The sequence below is a fragment of the Anser brachyrhynchus genome (assembly GCF_964034855.1).
Source record: "Anser brachyrhynchus genome assembly, chromosome: 1".
NCBI lineage: Eukaryota > Metazoa > Chordata > Aves > Anseriformes > Anatidae > Anser > Anser brachyrhynchus.
The window spans coordinates 11,485,173-11,505,556 of record NC_137694.1 but is presented as its reverse complement, the minus strand read 5'-3'; the positions used below and the strand labels follow the sequence as shown (position 1 = coordinate 11,505,556).

The 20,384-nt window shown below is 35.1% G+C and overlaps 1 protein-coding gene and 1 long non-coding RNA gene across 2 annotated transcripts in view; one reads left to right on the top strand and one right to left on the bottom strand.

Moving 5' to 3' along the window:
• Window positions 1–945: 945 nt before the first annotated feature.
• Window positions 946–20,384, bottom strand: part of SEMA3C (semaphorin 3C) — a 123,238-nt gene continuing 103,799 nt past the window's right edge. Inside the window, exons 13-18 of the mRNA XM_080577219.1 lie at window positions 17,063–17,151; window positions 14,834–14,875; window positions 13,445–13,602; window positions 10,389–10,456; window positions 7,096–7,226; window positions 946–5,149 (exon numbers count right to left, since the gene is read on the bottom strand). Coding sequence (XP_080433345.1) covers window positions 4,736–5,149; window positions 7,096–7,226; window positions 10,389–10,456; window positions 13,445–13,602; window positions 14,834–14,875; window positions 17,063–17,151 — 902 coding nt within the window. The 3' untranslated portion in view covers window positions 946–4,735. The remainder of the gene's footprint in view (window positions 5,150–7,095; window positions 7,227–10,388; window positions 10,457–13,444; window positions 13,603–14,833; window positions 14,876–17,062; window positions 17,152–20,384) is intronic.
• Window positions 5,156–9,679, top strand: LOC308188337. Its single transcript, XR_013945416.1, has 2 exons — window positions 5,156–5,610; window positions 9,033–9,679. It is a non-coding gene; the product is annotated as an uncharacterized lncRNA (long non-coding RNA).

Below are 20,384 nucleotides of genomic sequence, written 5' to 3'. Positions count from 1 at the left end.
TCTCACATGTGATGTCCTGAGAAGTCATGTGTTTTCCCACTGCCTGGAGCTAAGGAATCAAAGCAATAAGTAGTTGAACCATTATTATACAGAAGGTGGGGAAAAAGAGAAGGGGGAGAGATCATCAAAAGACTGGACAGGGTTTAAAGACAGAGGATTAGATCTGTGAAATGTATATCAGAGTGTTGAACTCTGTAAATGCCTAGCTTTTAAGTCCCTGACTTTTAGAGCCTAATCATTTCCTACAGCACTTGGGAGTGCTCAAAACCTCAGCTTCAGACCCAAACTGGCCTGAGTGCAGGTAACTTATCCAGTGTCAGCATATCTAGGAGCCAGCCTGTACGGAAATCCTGGAGTGAGGTAACCTTATCCTTCTCACACCTCATAAAGCCTTGCAGGAGTCTATCTATTTGGGAAATCAAAATCCAGGTTTAACGATCCAGAACCTCGTTGTGAAGGTCAGTATTTGTGACATTAACTTTTTAATTATTATCCCCGAAAAGCAGGTCCTATGTTTTCTTTTTAAAACCCATCTGGAAAAACTGAAGACAAGAAGACCAATTATAACACTGCTTGGGTGATAGATGCAGGAAAAAGGAGTGTACTGTAGCTGTCAGGCAGGTAATTTTGCTCCAAGGACAAGCCAGGAAACGGGAGAGAACTGCAGCTCCCAAAGGTGCACCCCCACCAGCATACCTCCCCTACAGAGCTGCTTGGCAAATGCCTTGAGTCCCAACTGAAAGAAAGAGCTGAGCAACACAAATTTTCATTTGCAGGATTTCACAAAATGTATTTTGTTGTTGTTGTTTGCTTTATTTTGTTTCCAATTGAAATAAAAGCATAAAGCATTTACATTTCACTCCCCTTTTTGAAAGCCAGACATTTCTTTATGCTTCTTATATGCATTCTTTATAAAGTCATACTTTATACTTCTAGAAGAAAACCATTTTATTTTATTTTATTTTATTTTATTTTATTTTATTTTATTTTATTTTATTTTATTTTATTTTTACAATGAAAAACTGTTGACTTGTTTATGTGCAGGGACTTTACAAAAGGTCTTTTCTGAAAGAATTCAACTTTGACTCCTCATATATGCCTGGAAATCACTGTGGCCTAGAGCAGAGCTCAGAACCTATCAGATGTAATACTTTATGCTGCAAGTATTTTCTTTGACTTGTTTAAGAAAGCCTATGGGGTTGTTCTTCAGATAAAGAAATAAAGTTTCTTATTTTTAAAACATATCTGTAAAGGAGAAAATTAAAAAAAAAAAGTTGTTGCAACACACTTTATTTTGTCAGGCAAATAATATTTTAGATATTCAATTAAATAACACTATGTTAAAACTACATTCTGTTCTTTCTTACACACTATATAATGCATATTCACTGTAATGACAGTTTCATCATGCTAGGAACTTTTACACATACCTACAATTTTTAAAAACAGGATTTTCTTAATAAAACACGCATATCTACAGTAACAACAATTGCAAAGAACACATTGTTAGGTCGAGATTTCAGCAAACTTTACAAACTACACAAAATAATAATAACCAAAAAATATCAGTACATGGTGAAGTTCTTAGCAGAGAACATATCTTTACATTTTGTGAAGTTATGCCTAGACGTCTTTTTGCTTTTGTATTTTTTAAGAAATAAAATTATATACATAATTTAGTAATCCTCAAAATAGGAAGTATTAAATAGCACAAACAATATTACAGTCCTAAATTTTGGTGTTACCTACAGTAGAGGGGCTACTTTAAACAAATAAAAATCGAAGTTTGTCTATCCTGTACATTCAGGGCCAAACCCTCAGCTGGTAGAAACCACAGTAGCTAAATGGACAGCAAGGAAGTTACATTAGTTTATACCAGCTGAGCATCTGGCTCCTGACTACTCTATACACAGGGGAAGGCTGCTAAAGCATGGAAGCTTGGACCAGTTATGCACTGACAGCAACTTATTATATATTTGCTGAAGTTTTCATGCAGCAGGAAAAATGTTAGTTTAAGTATAATCCCTTAAACAGTCATACCATAATAATGGTATATGAAGCAGCTTTAAAAATATTATTTTATAATCATATGAAACTGAGTTATGCTGATTGTTTTAACGGAATCCCTTATTGCCAATATTCTATTAGAAAACAGTGTAACTATAATTTCTGAGGCCTAATGGGGGCCTATTAAAATATCACTGTACCTAACCACTTAAGGAGTAAATTGTACCCTTAAATACTTATTAATCACTGTATTCCATCTGGAAGCAATTATGATCCTCACAATAGACATTAATATCACACTGACTCTGCAGTGAATCTGCTGTGGAAATAAGAGTATGGCAGCCTACAGAGCATATGTACTAATGTCATTCTAGGAGGTAGTTTCATTTTGTGGCACTCAATTTTTGGTTTGTAACTTACACACTCCAGAAGTCGGTTATCCTCAGGAAAAAAAAATACATATATATATATGTATATATATATATAAAATACATATATATACATACATATATATACATATTTTTATATATATATACATATATATATACATATATATACATATATATATATATAATACATATATATATATATGTATTTTTTTTTTCTCCCCTCAGAAAGTATTTTTTTACCAGTTCTCAAGGCTGGTTCCAAGATCACAGAAATCAAAAATAAAATTTACCCATTGGTTTCCATGTGAAGGACCTCACATACCAACATCTACATACTGCAGAAACTTGCATTTAGGCCTTGACAGAGGAAAACACTTAACTACTTGGTATCATACAATCAGTCATTGCCACCCCCTTTGAAGCAAGCACTAAGCATGTATACAGAAGTCCAAGAGCATCAAAGAAGTCCATCAGCATCAAAGGGTCTTAGGAAGAGTGTTCAAGTAGTTTGATAAATCATGACCCATTTCCCAGCTATTCTGCATCAGGTGGTGACGATCTGACATATCAAACTATGGTATCACCTTAATAACAGAGTTAACTCCATTGCACTGGATCCTAATTCACACTGGCTGAGGTGTCTTCCTACATCTTGTAGAGTTATGCCCAGTGTAGAATCAGAATAATGCCCAAGAGTTTCAACAAGCATCCATTAAATTTTTCAAAACTGTGCTTTAAATACAGTATCCATGTTACTGGCTGGAGCTAACTTTTTCTTACCTTCACTGGGCTCAGAAGTTATTTTCACTAAGTGATTTTTTAGAAAGTGTATTTATTTATTTATTATTCATTTATTTATTGAACTGAACATAGTTAATTAGCTTATATTGTTGCATACCATCATAAAAATATCATGTAATAAAACAGCCTTTCTAAGGTAGTCACACACATTTAAACCCTACTGTCTATTTCCTGTAAACAAACCCAGTGGCTTCCAGAACACTCTTAGAGAATAAAATAATGAACATTTGTCCCTATTTTTTGGCATCAGTGTTGCTCAAAAGGACACGATTGTTTTGCCCAGGATAGATGATGTACATGTAACCAGTTTTCAATAGACATACTTCATTAGACCTGACAGCTGCTTCTTAAACAAAAATATTTCTATTTAAACATGCCTCTCAAAATGTTGTAATTTTAGGTTTTTGACCCAAATATTTTTATTTTTATTTTTTATTTTCTATCTTTTTTTCCCCTTGTTCTTCTTTTCAGCAGAAAACCAACCAAAAAAAAAAAAGGTATAAAGACTGAAAAATGGAAATGCTTTAATTCTAGATAACATATTTGCAACTTTGAGAAACTAACTGAAAAAATAATGTTTTGAAAATTTTAATGACGTTTCTGACTTGTTTCTATATTGTAGACCAGCTCCAAATAAATTGTGAAGCAGATTAAAGACAATTTTTGAGTAAACACTGTACAGTATACCCACATTCTGACCTTTGAAAAAAATTGGAGTGTAATTCTTTGAAAATAGCTAAAATACCCAAGACACTTAGGTGTTTTTCAAAATTGTACATATAATGAACATTCTCATCTTAGCTTGTGCCACTTATAAAGCTATGTCATGTCATAGGACATCCTATAAAAATCAATATGAGCAGAGATATTTTAAGTTACATTCCAGACTCATAAATTTATTACAACTCATACTATGCACAATAATCAGTGTTTCCTCCGACAAAGTATAAAAAGCTTTTTTCTCTTTGTCTTCTACTCATTCCTTCATTTGACCTCTGAATGAATGAAACATTTCTACTATGTTTGCTTCCTATATGCATGCATTCACATGATTTGAACAATGAGTGAAAGCTGTAAACCCAGTATAGAACAGTAAACAAGTAGAAACTCATGTTCATAAATGCAGTGCAAGGAAATCTTAGTACCATCTTACTTTGAGCTTGCATCTTAACCCAGATTCTTCCACCACCAATCTGTTTAGTACAGTTCCAAAGTTGCAAGATAATGCATTGATTTTGTAATAATTTCTGTTCAACTAATTAAATACTGAGATGTTGAATGTGAATCTGGTTTAAGAATAACACTCAGTTTTGCTTCTAGGACAGAGCATAATCTAGTGCCAGTAAGCATCTAGGAATGAAAATTCTCCACATCTTTTCTTTAGTTAAGTTACACTGCATTTTATTGGGAGGATGATATTTTCTGAAGCTTGTTGTAATATCATTTAATTTTCATCATATTTGCTCAAATTTGTTCTCAACAGACAAATATAAGCCCCCTACAGTGAGGACAAAGATATCTCCTACTACAAAATAAAATTAAGATCCAGGTAACTGATTTCTTCTATTTCTACTTTTTCTGCTATTGATAAGGGCCTTTAGTTTACTGTAGTCGCCTCTCATCTTCTGAGATTCTTCCCTTTGCTGACCTTGCTGTCTACTGTCTTTGCAGTATTGGTTAATCATCTGCATTTCTGAGTGGCTGAAAGCTCCCACAAAGTCCTTTGGGTGGAACTGCAGTGCTCGCACTGAGCTGGCCCAGGTCCAAGGGGACCACTTGTCAGTCATAAAGGCCACCATCTCTGTATCTAGCACTTTGAAATTGATTTTTGCTAAGGTTTGCTTGAAGTTGTTCTCTGTTGCGATGCAGTGATAAAGCCCTCGGTCACTGTCTTGGACAGAGCGAATGAGGAGTCCTTGCTCAGTAGCTATGATCCTCTCATTCAGCTTGACCTAAAGGGAGGAAAGGCAGAATGAACTTTTTCAAGAATGTTACAGAACAACGCAGTATTGGACCTCCTGGCTAAGGCTTCAAATGCCTCTTTCTTTATTAAGGGTTTCTTAAATGTATTATATTTTGCTTTATCATGCATCGCAGTGACCACTATTCCTGCTAATATTAGGAGAGATCTTACCTCAAAGTAGGTTAGGTGTCACTGTAGAAAATAATTTCAATATTGGTATTCATTATGTTACAGTAGATTTGACTGGGATGAAGACAAAAATGTCAATCTGGAGACTACATGAAAGAAAAGTTTTTATAATGTTCAAGTAGAGAAGCTGAGAAAATGTACTTTTATTTGCCAAGGTTATATCCCTGCAACCATTCCTTCCAACATCAGACACTGCTGTTGAAACTTCATGGAAGACAGGTGCAGGATTAGGCCAAAGGCTGATCTGTCATTGAACTGAAGGTAGCTTCTGGTTAAATGTTTTGACTGGTAGAAGGTTTCTGGGGCTATCACCAAAGAACTCTCTTTGAACTGTGGAGTTTAAAGCCAGATAAAAAAGGTTTCTTCAAAGTAGCATCAGCTGGGACTTGGCTCATTGGAAACCTAGACCAATTTTTCTACTATCCTATTTTCTTTCTGGTTTCAGACTTTGGACAGTCCCAGGAAATAGTAACATCATCTGAATAAAGCAAGTTATGATATTTTGTTGAGTTATATCTGACTATAAATGACACTGCACGTGTCCCTTAGCATATCAGCTGTGAAATAAAAATTAACCCACTGTGAAGAATACCAGTTCTGGCATTTTTATGAATTATTTCTTACTGCACTTCGCATTACCTGACCCTCTTGAAATCCAATGTATTTATTATGCTATTCTGTTATTGTATTTTTTTTTAGATATTGTAGAGGGAAGATTTTCAGCAACCCAAGAGATTCAGTTTAGCTTGAAAAGTAATTAATCTTGTGATTGATTTAGTTTGTTGCTACTTAAAACTGGATTGATTCTAATCCTGTTATTGAACATCACAAAATAAATAAATAAATAAATAGGGAGAGGTTCTTCTGAAGCAACAGGTTAAAGAATTTCACCTAGATTGCCAGGACATGGCTCGAGTCTTTGAAGAGTGCATGAGAGAATCAGCATGAAAGACTCAGCAAGAGGCTTTGTAAGCCTTCTCTGATTTTGGAAAATGGCCTGATATGAGATTAATGCTTTTCAGTATTTATAATCTATCAATAGACACCATATTACTTAATTTTTCCTTACAAAAGACATTCCTTTTTATTCATACAGTAACTGCCTTGGATTTGAAATGATTTTTCCACTTTTATATTACTTAAGGAAGACGCATTCCTCATAAACAATCATACTGTATATTGCAGTGCTGAAACTGGAGAGCCTTACAGAGTGCGGTAATGGAAAATGTGATTGCAGCATGGTGGGGAAATACTTTTGCCAATACGTGTTCTCGCTAAAGAAACCTTTCACATTTCTCCCACTTTTGCCTTTTATCTCTTCAATAACACAGAAAGGCTGCTGCATGCAGACTTCTTCCTGAACTTTATACAGCTTATTGCTTTTATGCCTGTTTCCTCAGATCAATAGTACGTCCCGAGTGCTGCAAACTTTCCATTTGCAATTAGTAAGGTGTGAAGGAAAAGTTCATTAACTGGTTCCCTAACTTTAGGGTATTTTCTGATAACTATTCTGCTTTGATAGAAGTTGGCAGAGCTGAGGAGTTAAGTGCCTTCCAGTAATACTGAAATCTCTGCCTTGACTTATACAAGTAAAGTGCTGGCCAGTGTCCTGCATCCACACACTTTCTCCAAGTTCAGTGTAACTGGGGAGTCTGATGAAGACACAAATACCATTTCGCCTCGGTCTGGGATGTGGATTAGATACTGACTGAGGTCCCTTACAGAGCTATTGCTAACATTACTCACCTCTTTCCTCCTGTCATTATCTTTCTGTAGCAGCCATTTAATAGAAGCCTGAGGAGATTTGGGTGTACATTCAAGAAAGGTGGTGTTGTTTTTCACTCCGTATTGGACTGTTTCTGCTGCATTTCTGTAGGCTAGAAAGGAAAAGAAGGCAGGTCAGGAAAATGTAAATGCTAGTTTTATATAGGAAAAAAAATAACTGTGTTTGCACTATTCGCAAAACAGGTCCAGTGAAGTATATCTGATCCTAAAATTAACAGATAATGAGTATTTTAAGGAACAGAATTTTCTAAGATAATAAATGAAATGTAAAGAATCACAGCTAGTTCCAAATACTGGTGTTTTCACTTGGACATGATCTTTTCTGAGAAAGACAATACCTGTGGGCTGGCAGGCAAATGTATATCTAGATGCTTTCTGTTGAGCTGAGTCCTGCCTGGAAAGCTCTGCTTGCCGATGGGGTAAGTGAGCTCAGGCATATTCTTCCCAGAAATGACCTCATTCTCTACTAAGACAAGACCACCTCTCTGGAACTGTCCAAAGAAAAACAAAGTGTTTTATACACTTCTTCACACTTCACAGTTTACAAATTAGGGTAATGTTGTTGCTGTGACTACAAATACATAATGACCTAAATTAAAGACAGCTCCATCTATTCCAGTGGTCATGCAGTATCACAGAAAGGCAAGAGAGGGCAGACTTGACTGCCAATCATCTACTTCTCTTACAAAGCCTTTCCTTCTAAGAAAGGACCTGGCTCTAAATCTGAAATTCAGTAAATACTTAGGCCAGCAACTGAAAGCAGGTCAAATTTATAGCACTCCAGCAACACCTGGGCAAGTGCTGAGTGTATGTCATCACTTAGACTTGTTGTGGCCCTTTATAATTTTGATAGATGAACAATTGGTAGTCACTGATAGGAACTTTCAGATGTTCATTGTTTGCCCTAAATTATAATATTTGTCCTGAAATCAGTATATTTCCAGATTTAAAAGCTTACATCATATATAAAATAAAGTTCTTATGTATTTATTTATTTAGACAAAGGAGCAATAGTTACAAAATAACGTGAGAAATGCAGATACATAAAATTCTATATGTTTAAAATCAGACTGTGTTTTTGTACAGTCCTAAGACTGATTTTCCTCAGCCTATATCTCCCATTCTTTTCACCTTTTTTTCACGAAATGATATGTGAAATTGTAATGTATGCTACTAAATGAAGGAGGTTTTTTCTGTTTAGTCTTTGCAAGTTCTTAGCACATTTATGAAGTTGTAACAAAATCAGTTGCATTTTTTTTTTATTAGGAGAATAATATAGAAATATTTTGCATTCAAAGACCATAAACTAGCAAAGAGCTTGTCTGTGGGCTGGCTTGTCTGTAGCTGTGGAACATGGTGAGAATCAGAGTTGTAGCACAACTTTATTTTTATATACACTGGGACTAGGTATAACTTATCAATGCATTTTTTAAAATCTATTTAGTTGATCAATGCATATTTAACTTCTTGTTTAGACCATACTCTTACCACTTATACATGCTAAGAAAAAGAGAGAGAGAATACAAATGCATTTCTCTAGTGGCCATAAGGTATAAAACAAGTGTAAAAGTATTACAGTGTTTCACAGAACATTTGAAAAGTGGTATTACAAACCCTGTAGTTTTTGACAATCTCTTAAAAATAGCAATATGCTAAAAATGTTTTTATACAAGCTGAGAGGTCTAAGGCATGCAACCTATCATGTTTAAAGACTTAGTTTCAAGACTTCGTAATCTTCCTTATGAACTTGTAAGATTTCATCTCATTGTCCAACTCTCTGCCCTTTTGTCTTTTAGGTATGTTTCAATTTTATCCCCAGAAAAATAGTTTTTCTATAAATGGCTTGAATTATATTTTGAAAGATTCCAAGTTGCTGTTTCTTTTTCTCTTTTCCACAGGAGAAGATGCTGTCACCTACCTACACTATACTGCTGTCACCAAAACATCCTTTAAAATTGCTAAAACATATAAATCTATAAATATATCCACATTAAAAAAGAAAAAAAAAAGTATGGAAAACAAGACTTCTGTGTCAAAATTTAAATGTTTATTTCCTCTCAGCCCAAAAAGCAGACAGATGACATTCTCACATTTTCCACATGGAAAGAAGAGACACCCATCCTTGGGATAGATAGCAAGTGAGTGGTCACTGCATATGCCCACAAGGTAGGACACACAGATCTAGGTACTTCATGATTCAGAGCCTGAGCTTCAATATAAATATCCCAGAGCTCAGGTGCATACTGAGCAGGTGGGGTCATCTTTTGTAATTAATCTGTTCAAGCAATCAAGCTTCATATAAATGACCTAACACTGAATCATGGGGAAAGATCCAGTGGTGCTGTGGGTTGGCAGCTAGAGCAGAATTAGCCACATTTGGCCTGAAGGTTCTATGCCTGTCTGACTGTTGTGGTCTGTTTTCTTCCAGGAGATTCTTCTGGGACCCAAAAAAAAATATATTTAAGTGGAATTATTATTGACTGAACATTTGACATGTAACTCTTTAAGCATTCTTCTTTTATTCAATTAAAAATGTAATTGAAAATTCAGAGTGAGATCTATTATTTAATCTCCAGCTGGAACAGATGAGAACACACTTACTGAAAACAAGCTCAGAAACAGAGGTGGAAGGAGTATCATTGTCTAATACAGGCCTGTGGTTTGATAGCATAGTTTGCCACTGCCTAGCTCAGACAGGCATGGGATTAAAAAGGATTAAGCTTCTTTTATGTGTGTCTGCTCTGACTATGACTTTGGCCATATTTGGCTGGTGACTAGAAATCTGAAGAAAGTGAGAGCTGGGAGGGCAGATCATTGTCTCCACTGTCTATCCACATTGTGCCAGGCTGACAAAAGAGTTGCACAGCTGGGAATAAGGAACTTTATAAAGAGATTTGAAGCAATTTGTTTTTCCATGTAAAGGAAGAAATGAATAATGATAACTCAAAATGTAGGTCTAGAACCTCCTGTTTGCTGAAAGATGTGCCCCAAAACATAATATGGCCTCAAATTCACTGTACCTGTTTTTAGTCAACACTATCAGCTTCTCATTTCATGTACGCAGAACTTTATATGTCATAGTTCATCATTTTTTATCATATGTGCAGGTTTCATGTAATTGCAAGGAAAAACTTAGACTTGGAAAATAATTATGCTTTACCAGTAAACCACACAGATAATATGAGCTGTAATGAATCATACAAAGGAAAGCCATATGTTCTTTATATAGCACGAGGATCTCTAAATTATAGTACCTTTCAGGTTGAAACCTCGGCACTGAGTCAGAGGGTTTCCATGTCTCACATCTTGCCTGCGACTCCTCCTGAAATATTTTATAAACACAAACTGTTATTCCAAGATAGGTACACAACAAATAAACTTTTTTTTTTTTTTTTAAACAGATTAGGTATCAGGGATAGTTCATTACCTACTCTGAGATTACTTTGCTGCTGCCAGGGATGCTAGAGAGAAGATACTGTTTAAGTGAATAATCATTTTGAAGAATTTCATAAAGCAGTTGTACTTTAGGTTGGTAAAGTAGTTTTGCAATGAAGGCATAGAGATGGAAGAGTTAGAGATAATACATAAAAGGTTTAGTGATGCAAGACCTAACATTTAGAGGCAGAACCCCTGAATGATGCTAGACGTCTTCAAAAAGGCAGGCACGTAAGAATGGGTTGTAGAAGAGTCACAGATCTCATATCTAAAACACCAGCAGAAAATCATAATGTAGGACATGTTCCCTCCTTGATTTTGCTAGGCACCTTATTTTCAGTGCCTTTAGCTACCATGGTAGCAGAGTAACTGAAGTATTCAACCAGAATGGTGGAGAATTAAGATTCAGTTCTGTTCTTTACATGAGGGCACATGACCTCCTTTCTTTCCAAATATATTCAAACTCACCAAGTCTCAAAATACTTTGAAATGGAGCTTTGTTATATTATTTGAATGGTAGATGCAAAAGCATGATTATGTAGTTAAGTAGTTGAGGAGCTTACTAGGATTGGGCATACTGGAATTTTAGACTTCTTTGGCTAGGAGGTCACTGCTCACAGAATTCAATGTGTGAAAACCTAGAACTTGAATTTTTATTCTTAAGATATATTATTTCATTTACTGAAAATTCTGTAAATTAGATCAATATTTATCAAGTTCAGTGAAAAAATATGTTATTGCGAAGGTATGCTGTTGGGGTATGCAACATCCATGCTTTGAACTATCCACTAATGACTCATAAGATAAGAAACCATGAAAAGCCCCTGGAGCTCCAGTATTGCTGGGTGAAGGGTGATGCCTCTTTTGTTACATTATACCATGAACTGCACATACAATGAGAGACAGCCCTTATAATCCTTTGTCACCTGATCTTTCACTGGATTGTTTTAAAAGGAAACATTTGAAAGGTGATCTTTCAAAGGAGTAGTTTCTGACATTCCAAGTATACTTTTGATGGTAAACACCAAAAATATTTCATATTATGCCTTAGGATTTTAACCTGTGTGAACTGCTTATGTGAGTCAGAGGAAACAACGGAAAATTTCTCAGTGAATTTCAGGATTTCTGTGCTACCTTGAGATGCTCCACTCCATCAGAAATTGTATGCTGGTGACATTAAGCAGTTCTGAGAATCTAAACTTTAAGTCTGATATTTATCCAAAAATGGCTGAGATGGTGGTGTTTAGAAAATAACGATACTCTCCGGTGTCTTGAGGTAAATCAATTTGGATGAGAAAACACAGTAAATCATGGGAGACAGAAGTGTCAAAGGAAGCAAATGAGCAAATGTGTCTAGCAGAAAGATAATACTGTCTAGACAATGGGATTTGGCTCTGATTACCAAAGTTTTCTTCTTCATAATCTCTCTTGTTAGATAACAGGACAACTCATTTGCTTCACATAGTAAAAACAGATATATATATTTTTTTCCCCATACAATTTTAGGTGTTTATTTTCATTTGATATAAAAAGCAAACTGAAGACAAAATGTCATCATGGAAGCAAGCCACAGTGGAAATAACCATGCTGTATACATAGAAATGGCAAGAAATCCACTGGAAACTGTACAGGCTGGGTATACCTGACTGCTCATTATCTTTCAGTGACTATGTCAGTGTAGGAGTTCGGTGACCTGAGACTTGGAGATTTTCCTTTTCTTTCCACCCTTGTCTTCTGACCTTTACTCCATGGAAGAAAACAGTCAGTTCTCAGACTGGAAGCTGAATATAATATGTGAAAGCAGTAAAAACCCAGATATTGTACCATATCTTTTACTGCTGTATGACCATGTTGAGCTTTACATTTTTTATGTGAAATGAGGAATGATTCAAGAAAAGTTTGTAATGATAAAAGTAATCGTGTTTAATCCCAAGGGATCCCATTGTCATCAACTGGTTGTGTCACTGGAGCAGAGCCAAGCTTTGCCTGTTTCTGTCTACCAGCTTTCCCCATGTAGGTAACAGTAAAGTATGTCCGCAGCATCTGGGCTTCTGCATCTGCAGCCCAAGTGCAGCGAGTGAGCACAGGAACACAAACTAGGCAAAACTCTGACATGTAACTGAAAGGTCTCTCTCCTCTGCGGTAGTACTTCATTGAATATTCTGTAGCTTTGTACATGAAGTGAAATCTTAGGAATACAAAAGCTTAATACAACCCCCTGCTATTAAATATTTCCCTAGGGAGGAGGAAAGAGGCTCCTGTTTTGCATAAGAATTACGAGATGGACTATTAGCTGTGTTGTAAATTAAAGAGAAATTGCTTTCCCTGTCTGCTTTAATAAATCTCATGTCAAAAAAAAAAAAAAAAGTCTCCAAGATTGCAGGCATTACATGGAAATCACATTTGCCTGAAATTTCCCTGGAAATATTTCATCTCACTTATGCACAAGTGAGGAACAAAAAGAAAAAAAAAAAACAACAAAAAAAAACACTATCTCTTTGACAACCTCAGAGATACCTTATCTTAATTACATCCATAGTAAGCAACTGAATTTAAATAAAGGGAACAAATATTTCACTGATTTTGTGTGTGTGAGATGTAAAGATTAATATTTATAATTAGGAATAGCTTTTTTTTTTTCTTTTTTTTTATTTTTTTTCCATCCATTACTTTAAATATGAAAAGACAAACAAGGCAAGCTCCTAGGTAATAAACAATGCCAAGCACAATAGCTACAGATGTTTTGTTTGTATATGCTTCTGAAAGGAATGACATCTCACTTCTCTATCATATTGCAAGGCTCCAAGCTACACAGCAGCACAAAAAACTTACTCCTACAGAATAGGAACCTTGCAGATTTCACAGGACTGCTCACCTTTTCCCTGTGGGATAAAATCTGGAGCAAGAGTTGCCATCCCAGGCACAGTACGGATCTCGGGCTAGGCAGCAGTCAGCACAGGCAGTCCCATAGATGTGGCAGCGGTGCAAGGATACCTGGGTGACCCCTTCGTCTGAGCTCACATACAGCTGTTGCTGTAGAAGGAAATGGAACGATTTATTTCAGATGTGGAGGAGCTTCACCCAAGACCCAACTCGTATACCAAAAAGCCTTTGAATTAATTTTGGAATAAACTCAAGACCACAAGAGGAGCCACTAATATATATAAAGCCTAAATAAATAGAAATTTCCCAGGTGAGCAGGACTGTTTCCACCTTCCTGTTACAAAACACTTAGAAACACCAGAGAATGTTAATGTTTTTGGACTTTGTTGTTGTTCTGTTCTGGGGCAGGCAGGCTGAATTAATACTGTTCAGACTTTAGAACTTGGTTCTTAATGAGGGAGGGCTATTGGTCTTTTACCTAATTATTTTCTCTGCATATAGTCACATTAATAAATATTATGCAGAGTTACTAACTGGGTTCTCCAGTTCATACAGTTCCAAGGCATAAGTCATAGAAATTATGTTGAGGTTTTGGATCAAATTCTCATAGCCTTAGATACCTGGAAAAATAAGCCAATAGAACTTTTATATTAAATGAGAACTTTTGCAAAGAATGTTCAAAGTTGAATAGGTCATAACTGGAATCTGGACCAAAGTATCTCTTTTATTCAGAACCAATTCATCAATTATTCTTAAAATAAACATTAATATTAAAAACAAGAAACAAACAAAAACTAGGAACTCTTGGTCATAAAACTATCAAATTGCACTGAATTTAATTCAGTGAATTGTGGATAGTGTTTAATTCTTAGTTTTGTGAAATATTGAGCAACATGTTGTTTGCAAAATCTTGAAATATTTATTTTAAGTTTGGGTGTTTAACATTTCATTAGAAATCTTCTCAACTATTTTTACCATTCCTATTGCAAAATAGATAGATATGTACAATTTCTCTATAGATCTAACACTGCATTTTTCACGTAAGCCAGACTTTCGAAGGAAAAGTTTTATTTAGGACCTATGTAAAACAATGGAGGACAAATTTCATCTTTTAGTACTTTTTTTTTTCCTTACTTGCTTTTTTTTTTTTTTTTTGACACTGTCAATGAATTAGAAATGGTAAATTATTAATATATATTATTTTATCCTAGTGGCTCTGGGGCAGATAAACAGCTCATGAAAGTTTTGGTCATATTTCTCCATATTAATTAGGGAAAATCTTCTGTCTATATTTATTATGATACATTACAACTGATCTTTTAACATCTTTAAGTCAATTTGTTTCTCTATTAAGCATTAAGTAAGCATCCCACTTCTCTACCTTTTTAGATGAGATCTTCATTGTTGTTATAGGAGAATTACTCTGAAAGAAAAAATTACAAACCACTTTTACGAAGATTAACTTGTTAATACTCTCCCAACATTTATATTTAAAGTTCAATAAAGACGAAGTTGTATCTAATAAAATTATAACTTTCCACATTTTGGAAAACAAAGAAACAAACAAACAAAAAACCACAAACACTCATACAATTTTTTTGCTATTTCAAAACTACAAAAAAAATATTACATAAATACAATGAATGTATCAGTAAAGGTACTAGTTGAAATAAACAGCATTATTATTCATCATGTGTATAGGCGATTTTTTGTACAAGTCTAATTCAACTGCATTTGTGTTACCTCAACAATATAGAAGTAATGTGCTCTGAAGTCATTACTCTCACTTTGCAATAAATAAATAAATAAATAAATAAATAAATAAATTGTCCTTTGAAAATGATGATATGGAAAAATCAAACAATAGCTCATGCATATTTACCATGATTCAGATGAATGTCACATTGCTCCTAAACATTATCTACAGTGCATAGAGTTTGGTTGCCAGCCAACACATTCTTTCAGAATATTGACTAGAATATTAAAAATGGCAGGTGTGTTATTCAGTGTTTTGTTCACAGAGACAGTGCTGTATACTACTGTGTGTCATCACTGGAGTCATTTATTGTCTGTGTCCAAACCAAACCTTAAAGAGCTGGAAAAGGAATTATCACATTCATTGCCTTAAGCAAGTGAAGCAATTCATTATTATCATCCAAACAAATGATAAAAATGATGGTAATAAAAATGTTCAGCATTTTTTTAAGATTTAGCAATTGCTCAGTCAGAAAGGAAAGCCATAATGGTGGGCCTGGATTAACTGTAGATTAAAAGCATAGAGGGGAGGCAGGACAAAAAAAAAATGGCTGTGAATCATGTGAATTGGCAAAGGTTTTTTAGAGCTGCTATAGCATTTTATGACTGCAGTGTCTGGAGACTCAAGTTCCAATGCAACATTGGATCTGATGCCACATTCTCCTTTTCTTGCTTATACTCTGGAAAGGAATCTGTGCTTTGCTTAGTCTCGATATTTACTAGCACATATCTGGTGATCTCATTCCCTCTCTTCTTGTAAGACTCATCAAAAGACTCAACACTGCCCCAGTGCCCACACAGACTGCAACAGCAGAAATTATGATTTTGTGATTTTGTAGGCTCAGGATAAAAACGTCTGTGCTCAGAGCCTCATAAATGAGGCTTAGGGTCAGGATTCCTCCCACCCCAACAATCTGCTTGCTGTAAATGGAATAAATAATACTTGGGTAAATGGTGCTCTAAGTAATGCTACTCGCACGTATATTTATCAAAGGGAAGTATTCAGCAAAAGGCTAGGAGAGCTAATTATACCTTTTGGGGGGATTGATACAGAAAGCATTTCATTTTTTAAGATAAATTATTATTACTGTCTGTCTAAATAAAAGTCTCACATTTTCCTTTTTGTATCCCCTCAAAGAAACAGAGAAACGCAATGACAAAACCCTTAACTAAGTTTGTAGCTGCATAATTACCATTTGCCCTAAGACTACTTATTTTAAAGAACAGCCCATTCAAAAATTTGATTCTGATCCAATTCTTCAAATTGGTGGTGAACATTTTCTTTAGGTTATTACAAGCTGCTACATACCAGACTGATTGATATTATTCCCTTATTTTTCCCTGTAGTTGTTTGTGTTTCTTTTTGGTTATGTTGTGTTAAGCTTGTTACTCTAGAGGATGTGAAGAATGGGAGCAAAACCAACACTAGTTTGCTTTAATTCTGCAGCCTGGAATCAGGAAGATTAACAGATAATCAAAGTATAAAAATCTTAGATTCCATCTGCAAGTAGTGACAGTCTCAGTATGTGATACCAATGATAAAAGTTGCCTTCAGGCAGCCACTACCATATTATTACAATATACAATGTTATTATAAAAAATCCTTCTATCTAGTATGACAACTTAAAAAAAAAAAAAGAGAGAGAGAAACAACAGTGAAAAAAAAAAAGGAAAAGATTTAAGCCTAACTACAGTCTTCATAACAGTTGACATTTTATATTGTACTTTGGGTGGGTATCAAGTTGACAGTATGCACATTTGTTTGATCTTTTATCAAGTCATAGTTGCCCTTGCCAAAGCCTATTAGAACAAAGAGTTTGTGCTTGGAAAATATGTATGCAAGAGAAAGACAAACCTGAAAAACCTCCAGCTCTTCTAAAATGAGTTCTCCACTTGCAGAGAAGTTGGTGGGTAAGACAACAACCTTTTGCACGGTTCCTTGGTCTGGAAAAGATAAGACAAAGTCAAACCATGTGACAGAGAGAGAAAGAAAACATTAAACATTATCAGGTATGAAAAGAAACCATCAAAGTAAGCACTATAACATAGAGTAAGATATGAAAAGATGTTCATTAATTTCTTGTGTTTGGGCTGAGAAAACACGAGATGAAACTATGAGATGATTCCTACAGAAGTCACAGATTGTGGATAACTTGGACATGACTGTATATAGTAATGTTCTCATAGAAGAATTTGAAGTCATAGTAAGATTGGAGAAATTGCCATTATTGTTACCATTCTACCCCAAAAGATCAATCAAAATTAATAACTAATAACTATTGTACCAACAGCTGTACAGACACACAGATAGAGGCAGTATCTATCCTAATGACCTTGCAGTAAAAACACGGCACTATCAATAGCTACTGTGTAATTGAAGTACATTCATACTCAGTAATAATATGTAATGACAACTGATGTCAAGAGAGGTAAATATTCCAAAGAATAACTCAATCTCTTTCTAAAATTTTTTTTTCCCAAGAAAGTCAAACAGTACTTAAATTCTTTATATATTAGTAGTCTTTATATATTAGTTGTTTTGGTCCATGTGGAAAAAAAAAAAAAAAAAAAAGAAAATTCAAGGTGATAATATTGTAGCTACTCTTTTATAGTACCTTGTCAAAACACAGTTTCAAACCCCCAAATCCATTCATGTTGAAGGAGTAAGTAAGAAGCAAGATGGACGGGGCAATTATGATGCTTCTACAAGTAGATGTTATGAGTGAGACAATCAATGATTTAGTGGATTTATGTGGAAAGAACATATGGAATTGAGGGGTCATTCTGTGGAGGCTGTTAGAGGCTGAGACATACACTAAAGGATTTCTGATATGGCAGAAAAGGCAGACTGAAGAATCATAAGAACAGGCATGTGGTATTTTTACTGGGAAGAAGTACAACAGAAAAAATTCGTCTTGTCTGAAAGGTCTGGAAATTAGTCTGAGTGCAATAAATTTATTTGCTCAATATTGATTCTGAGGAATGAGAACACATGGTATAAATTCTGTTTGGCCTTCAAAAATTTTACGAGTAGTATAGACTTGTGTGGTTAGTAAAACACTAGCACAGCACAATATAGTTAAGTATCTATGTGTATTTTTATGAATTTGTGAAAGGAAATCTCAGCTTCCTGTTTGACAATCCACGATATAGACTACATAAACTGAAAAAGCGTAATTTTGCTTTTGTTTTTAAGGTCATTGACTAAATTCCATAGCTGGAGCTGTGGGGCAAGTTGGTTGCAGTAAATAATTTACATCTTCTTATTTCCCTGGAGGAAGCTAGAAAATAACATGCATTGTATTTTAAAAATTAAGGTTTATGGCCAGAATATTGACTTGTAATAACCTGACCCCACTTGCAGAAAACATCGCAGTATTCTGTCATTTATAAAAATGGAAAAGAGAAATTGAAAGCCAAGAAGATTTAAATACGTGTAGCTATCAATTGTGCATGCACAGGGCACGTTAGGCATGAATTTTTCATGAGAATTTTCTATGGCAAACATTTATTTTCATTAGACAATGGCATGATAAACCAGTTCCTTCCAAAGAAACTACCGAAACTAAATCTTGTGATAGCACAGCTGTGGTCTAGACTGGGTGCCAGTATTAGCAAAGCTATGAGAACCTGATAGAGATTTACTAACTGCCAAGACACACCAAAGTTTTAAACTGCTGCAGATGCATCTCTTGTTGCAGCTAAGGAGAAGCACGTGCATGCATAAATGTGTGTATTTCTCTTCCTGCTGAAGGGAATAATCCCCACTCAAATTTACAAGCTTTAAGTGCACCTCTACCTCTTTACATCCCTTTATCAATGTCCTCTGTCTAACATTAGATCACACCATCTAAAATATTGCATCAGAATGCAGGAAAAAATAGCAGCCTTTTCTGATTTTTTTTTTTTTCCCCAGCTGCCTGCAAAGTATCAACTACCTGTGACCCTGACTTACAGGGTATGCAGTGTGTTGACAATGACCCTACCTGCAAAGGAATGTGAGGCTGAGCCTCCAAAGAACAGAAGAACCGGTTTATTCCAATGATCCATTAGTGCATGCCACACATTTAAAATTCCTAAATTGTCCTTAGTCCTCAAACATTGCCCCAAACTGAAATCAGAACCTGCGGGGAGATTTTATCCACGGTATCGTCACAGAAAGTACTGATAATGCCTGACGCCAAGCCCTTGTGTCCTAATAACCTTTCTCATTTGAAAACTAGGTTCATATCTACCCTTTTGTCACAGCCCAGCAAAATACACAGTTGACTGTTTACCTTAGAATTCATTCCCTTTGACTCACTATTTTACCATTCCTTCTGACTCAGTGTTGTACCATTAGAGACAGATCCTTGCAGAAAGGAATGCACTGTTGTTTTAAAACAATTAGTAAACTTAATACATTTAGAATAAATGGTAATGTGAGGGAAAGTAGGCAACAAAAAGCTATTCATTAAATAAAACCATTTAGAGTTAGGAATTCCAATAGTCTGTACATATATATACACATAATTCTAACAATACATGGCTTGTAGGCCATGTAGTTATAATTCTCCACCCCTTCTGAAAATGGTTTTGCTGCTGTTGCTCAGTATTTTCTTAAATAAATGAAAAGCAAATATTTGTACCTAGAAACCTTTTCTTATTCCTTTTTCAGTAGAACTGAGGTCTCCATTAATACCACAGTAGCTGATATCAAGTCATTTCTATGTGTTTATGTCAGAAAGCTTATGGTACATCTCAATGTTGTTAAAAATCTTATTTGCTTATTTCATTTAATGGCAAGGCTGCAAACTAAATTCCTGGGTCAGAAGGAAGATTGGAAGGGATGAGGTACTGTGCACTGCAGGAGATGTATGCAAAATAGCACTGCCTGAGCTGTTTTCCAGTGTATTTCATGGCAGATAATCTGTATTGTGAGCCAGACACAAGAGGTTACTAAACAACTGTCTTTTTTTTTTTCTTTTTTTTTTCTTCCACATTTAAGTCACAATACGAAATTATAAGTAAATTCTGTAAAAATCATAAAAGCGAATGTGATAATTTCCTTCTCTATTTGCTTTTTATTTCCAGAAATCTGCTTGAAAGCAGTTCTACATCGCTGTGATTTCACGCAGTCGTGAAAAAAAACTATTGTGTATCCAGAATATCAACTCACAACTAGAATATTCCAGGTG